Source organism: Hippocampus comes, unplaced genomic scaffold, assembly GCF_001891065.2.
Source record: "Hippocampus comes isolate QL1 unplaced genomic scaffold, H_comes_QL1_v1.1 scaffold37, whole genome shotgun sequence".
Lineage (NCBI taxonomy): Eukaryota > Metazoa > Chordata > Actinopteri > Syngnathiformes > Syngnathidae > Hippocampus > Hippocampus comes.
In genome coordinates, this window is record NW_017805535.1 from 1,600,272 (window position 1) to 1,606,562 (window position 6,291).

The following is a 6,291-nucleotide window of genomic DNA, read 5'->3' on the forward strand; positions in this document are numbered from 1 at the left end:
TTTTTCCAGTAATGAAATGTGACAGTAATTCTCTGTATTGTTTTTGATAATTGATAGTATGTTTTCCCTGTGTTGTCTGAATGTTTCAAAATATCCTTACCCCCCCCCCACCCCCACTCCACAGCATGCCGTTGAAGCAGGGTGCTGCACCCACTCCGCGCAGGGATAAACCTCCCATGAAAAAAGCTCAGACTCCACCACCGCCAAGTGGACCAATGAGCAGGCCTTTCAAACCCTTGCCTGAGGGAGGAAAGCCTTCCGCGAATCTTCGAGAGACCAGCGGCGTTGTTGTTGGGGGCGGTGGTAATGTGAGTGCTGCTGGTGGTGGCGGCGGTGTAATGGTGAGACAGCTACCTTCCCGGGAACCTGGCAAGCCTCCCAACCAGAGGGAAGGAAGGCAGAAAGAACGGCAGCAGCATCCTCCTCGGAGGTAGGCAGGAATGTCAAAATCAAAGTTGATTTGCACGACTCACAAAATGTTTGGGATATTTGGCTTTCAGGTGAAATGTCAGGACGAGCCTAAAAATGCATTCAAACCCTGAGAGGCGAACTTAATGTCACCTTCTCTAAGCTTTTGAATGCACATGTCAAACTATGATATGTTTCAGTACTTTTTGCACTGGTTGCTTTTCTCTAACAACTAGCATTCCCAGAGTCCTCCCTTTTTGGTTTTCCTGGGATCCCCCCCAAGACTATCCCACTTTGGGTCAGTCTTTCCGCACCCCACTGTCCTCCCTTTTTGATTATCCTGGGCTCTCCCCCACTACACTCCCACTGTGGGTCAGAGTATTTGGGCTAACATCCAGGCAAAGGTGTGAAGAACTGCCTTTATTTTGTAAATGGCGTCGTTACTGATGCACCACAGAGGGGAATGTGAGGAAGACACTACTGGCTGTTGTTTTACATTGAGATGACATTGGATCTTTCCTGATTTCTAGACTGATTTCAAGTTGTTTTGTTTACATGGTGGCATGGTGTGAGTGCAACCAATTTGGTCGCCTTGTATGTTATAATTTCTCAATGGTGTGACGGTGTCAAGATTTTCAAAAAAGAACCGGTTGCATTTGTGCAACCAGCTGTTCGGTGGCAGGGACAAGTTATCATATACAGTACTTGCTATTTTGCCAAAAAATACAGAGAGCTATTTTTTATTCACATTCAGACTCCTAACAGCAAAATTCACCACATCGACCAATAAATGTCTTGGTTCAATTAGAGCTGGTGTCGACCTCATCGTGCGGTTCACATTTTGACATCATGAGACCAAGACGACACTTAACAATGGAGCAACAGTACGTTGCCATTCTGATGGTTCAAACAAGACGTTTTCAGACAGAAGTGGCCCTTGCGCTTAGTGTTATGTGTCATCAGCAGGTTGTTGTTTGATTTTTACAACGGCGGAAGGCGTTATTGTTTGTCAATTCCATGGAGTTACAAATTATTCAGTCATAAAATGGATAATTCAAGATTTAGTGATATCCTTTCGTTATCTGATAATTGGTCATTCTTTTTAAAGCAAGCCTGTTTGCGCTGTGTTGTCACTTCTTTCGTCTATGGTTGCTTCTCTTCTTTTAGGCGGACTGTAAGTGGGAGTGTTAGTGGAAGTGGCAGTAGTTATTCTGGTTCAAGCTCTCGGTCCAGATCCTCTTCAAACTCCCTGTCACATTCACGTTCCGGATCCAAAAAATCCAAGTACGTCGACACTTTTTTGTTGCATGTATATAATTGTCCACAAAAATAGATGTTTTTTTTTTGTTTTGTTTTGTTTTTTTGTTTTTTTCTGTTCCTAGTAGTAGTAGTGGTATTTCTAATTAGGGACCTTGTTTAACACAGTTAAGCAATCGAACTGCAATAACTTTCATTCAGTTAAGCTTTAATTTGATGATGTTGCTTGGTTTACGCACAATGAGATCCACATTGGAAAAATGTTGGAATTAATTGAGCTAGGTGGCAAGTCACATCAGAAGTTGGAAACATTGTGGGAGGGCTTGATGAGAAATTATTGTTTGATTGAACATATAAACCCAGGGTGAAAGACAAAAACAAAATCAAAGAAAAAATCTCAATTCAATCATGCTTGAGTCCTGTATGTATGCTCAAAGGGAGTAGGAATTAGAGGTAAGATCGGGCCTAAAAAATCCAGCCCGACCCAGCCCGCAGGTATTAAAGCCTGACCCGGCCCGAGCCCGACCAATTAACTTGATTTGCAGGCCCGAGCCCGAAGCAAACCCGAAATTTCATATTTTATTTGTGAGGACTCAGGAGGAGGAGGGGTGATTTATGATAACAAATGAAAGCCTGTCTTTTGTAACAAAATCGAAGTTAAACAAGACTGTATAAACATTTACATCTTTTATATTTCTGTTTCTGCAGAGGGTACATTAACCGACAATTTTCCATCATTGACGGATTTTTTTAAGAGTAGACGGGAAAAATTTAAGGCTGTCCGTCGTTTTGACGGGTTGAAAATTGGGCCATTAACCACAGCTGCAGTACGTCCTTAAGAATCTAGCGCGGCACTTTGAGAGAGAAGCAGAGAGACAAAGAAGAACATAACGGGTGGATAATATACAGAGACAGGAAGGAGTTCTTTGAACTGTCATTGCAAGAGTTTAGTACAGTACGTGTTGTGATGAGGCGACTTTTTTTTTTTTCTTTTTTTTTTTTTGCGAACCACAGTCTCTCGTGGCCAAAACTATTTACGGCCTCGAAACGCCTCAGTGCACTAAACATATATTTATTTTAAAAAAGTCAGCGAGAGAGAAACCTGGACCGACCCGAACCCGAAGCAATGATTGACATTTTAGGCCCGACCCAAATTTCGGGTTGGGCTCGGGCTTAAGATCTTACCTCTAGTAGGAATAAGTCAAAAAAACATCTAGTCCTCCCTCTTGTTCTCTATAAAGTATTGAAAAACGATGTTGTCATGTTAATAAACAAATAGGTTTAATCATAAATATGTACCAAAATATATTCCAAACCACCCCCGGCCCCCCAAAAAACACTTCTCTTTACATACAGTCAAATAACTGTCTGAGCGTGGCGTGTTGACCCATTAATCAATTTTTACACAACAGAAAGAAATGTTTAAAAAATGGTAAATATGAACAGGCACGCCCCTTTAAACACATATATAGATTATCTAATTCTAAAACTAAAACCTAAAGACCCGAGAATAACAGATTCAATGCAGTTACTCATGTCAATACACGATTGATATATTTTTGTGATATTATATTTTTAAACCTCTGTTGTTACACTACTTTTCAATTGTATTTCATAATTGTTCCATAAATTAACACTTTTCACAGAAACAAATGTTTGTTATTGTACCCCTTTACACTATGCAGACCTCTCTGATTTCGAACCGCTTCTGGATTCTGTGGAAAAGTTGGTTATTGTGTGCTTTGTACATTATTTGTGCTATTTTGGATTTACTAAATCATATAATTTAAATGTTTAATTTGATATACAATGGATTTGTTGTTCTATATAATTTGCATGCTTAATAATTCGTGTAGCTCTTTTCTTGTAGCTTGAATTTGAGACGGAGTATTTGTTTTGCAAGTATTACAGTATTATCAGATATGTCGGCAATAATGAGCAATATAATGTATAAAAAGATGCCTTATTTCGGAGATCCTTGGTGTTTTACCGGATGCCTACAGTTTTAGATTTCTCTTTTAACATTTTCTATGTGTGATATCTAACATCATTTTTCATCTTTAATAACTCCCACAAATGTAGTTTCATTTATTCTTTCCATTTCAATTGAATTGACGATAATTTTGACATGGATTTTAATTTAATTTGAGATGTGTTTAGAATCTTATTTCATAGTGTTGCGAAATTGTGACTCGAGCATCCACCTATGACAGGAGCAATCGAGACTGTTGTTCAATTGGATGGTTTGAGTGTGTCGTCGAACCTTTCACATTGAACAAAATCCGTTGTCCTGGTCAACCAGTTCTCAATGCGATGAGAAAAGACAAATCTGTTCAAGAGGACAAACTGTGTTGACAAGAACATTTTTAAAGTAAAATTTTAGCAGTCTTAGTTGGAAATACAAGTGCCGAGTAAGTGATTCACCTCCTGTATTTTGAACGAGAACCACCCTTTTACTGTTACACGTACTGTAAACATTAATTAAAAAATCTCTCTTGTTTCCACATGCTCGATCTTGGGAAACCTTTCAGGAAGTCCAGGTATGATTTTTTCTGATATATTGTGTGTTAAGGCGCCCACACACAAAGTGCCTTTGTGTGTGGGCGCCTTCTGTCAAGTAATGAACGTGACACGTTCATGCGTGGACATGCTGATGGCAATGTTGCGTAATGTGTGAATGCTTGTTCCTTTCCACATAACTGATACAATCGCTTTTGGATCACCGGCTTTCCCCTGCCACAGGTCTTTGAGTGTGAGCAGTGTGTCTTCGGTATCATCGGGTTCATCGGGCAGTAGTTCCATGCGTAGCGCAGACTCTGACGACATGTATGCTGACCTGGCTAGCCCTGTGTCTTCAGCCAGCACTCGCTCACCTACGCCAGGGCACCCACGGAAAGAGCGAGTGGTCCCCCCTCGGGATCGACCTCCACAGAACAGAGACAAGAACAGGGGTCAGTGTGGAATGGAATGCATAGTTATTAGGACTGTGAGCAATTCGGTGTAGAACCAGCCTGTACAGAAGAAGTTTTCCTCATGTGGTCCGTTACCATAGAGAGGGTGGTGAAGAAAGACGAACCCTTAAGGGAGGATCGCAGGAAGATGAACCCATCTGGCGGCCCACCCAGAGGAGGCCACCCCATGCCCAGACCAGTCCCCGGAAACAGAGGTGGTCACCCTGCACACCACCCTGCTGGAAATATGCCCCCACCAGGAAACTATGGTGGTCCCAGTTCCCATAAAGACATCAAACTCACCCTTCTCAATAAGGTAATTACCCATCTTATTAACTCATTCAGTGCCAGCCAATTCTGGACCAAGTCTGAAAAGACGTTTAAAAACGTCTTTGGGAGTGAATGAGTTAAGGGTTGAACAATTGATCAAATTCAAACCGCTATTGTGGATGCACATGTGTTGGAATAGTTAGCCAGCTATTGAGCTTTAAATAAACTGTTAAGTAGTACGGTCAATGAAGCCCATCTCGACAGCGTATCAACATCTGCGTCGTTAACCTCTATCTTACACCGTCATGCATGGCGTCTCCTCAACTTGTTAATAAATTCAGGATTTTTTTTTTTGTACGACACCACTAGGCGCAACAAACAACCTGGATTTTAAATTAGACCACAATGCGGAGTGGGAAGCCCTTTCAAAGTAAAACGTAGTTGGGGTTTTTTTTTGGGGGGGGGGCATTTTTAAGAGTTAAAACGGCGTCAGGCAGCCGACACCTTACTGAATGCTGGTGGTTACCTCGCGCTACCCTTGATCCGTCACTAGATTAAGTTTGCAAATGAGTGAATGTGAGGCTCTCTGAAGCTCTTTGTGCACCCCCACCCTATGATGTATCACAGGTGTCAAAGTCCGGTCCTTGAGGGCCGGTGTCCTGCATGTTTGCAATTTCTCTCTCCTGCAACACACCTGATTCAAATGATCAGGATCATTATCAGGCTTTAGAGCTTGCTGATGAGCTAATCATTTGGATCAGGTGTGTTGTGACATGGAGAGATGGAAAACATGCAGCACACCGGCCCTCAAGGACCGCACTTTGACACCTGTTTGTAGATAGTGTTATATAACTCAGAGATGAAAGTCCTCCGGGTTTTCCCGGAATTCCGGGTTTTTCAAATTTTTATGAAAATTTCTCCGGAGAATTGAGGAAAATTTGCATAATCCGGATATTAGTTGACAACATTTGAACGAAGACGCGTTTGAGTTCGTTGTATTGCTTTCACGAGCGTAGCCATATTGAGGCACTAACACTAGTAACAGTAAAGAGATTTTTGTTTGTGTAATAACGACAGAAGGAAGGCATGATGGCGTTTGACTAATGGTTTAGTAGAACGAATGGCAACTCGCAGCAACAGTAGCAAGCGTCATTTTGCCTCTTGGGTTATACCATCTCAACTAGAACGTGGGGGATAGTCCCCAAACAATTTTCGTCTCTTTATAAACACACCCGCTAAACCCCAGTGGAAAGAATAAAAGAGGCCGTCAACAAGACAGTTGTCGTAAAATATATATTTGGCCAAAAAGGGAAAAACACAGATTGGCAGAAAATCGTGTCCGTCCGACTTAGTGTCGTCTCGGCTAACTTAGCTTAGCTGTTGTCGTGTGTGACGTCATTTGCGT

At 41.7% G+C, this 6,291-nt stretch overlaps 1 protein-coding gene across 9 annotated transcripts in view; it reads left to right on the top strand.

Annotated features, from left to right (window-relative positions):
• Window positions 1-6,291, top strand: part of zc3h18 (zinc finger CCCH-type containing 18) — a 33,275-nt gene that overhangs the window by 20,416 nt on the left and 6,568 nt on the right. For 6 of the 9 annotated variants that reach the window (XM_019878182.1, XM_019878175.1, XM_019878177.1 and 3 more), the window contains 5 exons: window positions 125-430; window positions 1,576-1,692; window positions 4,173-4,205; window positions 4,408-4,616; window positions 4,718-4,932. In XM_019878182.1, the coding sequence (XP_019733741.1) occupies window positions 125-430; window positions 1,576-1,692; window positions 4,173-4,205; window positions 4,408-4,616; window positions 4,718-4,932 (880 nt within the window). The remainder of the gene's footprint in view (window positions 1-124; window positions 431-1,575; window positions 1,693-4,172; window positions 4,206-4,407; window positions 4,617-4,717; window positions 4,933-6,291) is intronic. The other 3 variants (XM_019878180.1, XM_019878181.1, XM_019878183.1) reach the window with 1 other exon arrangement.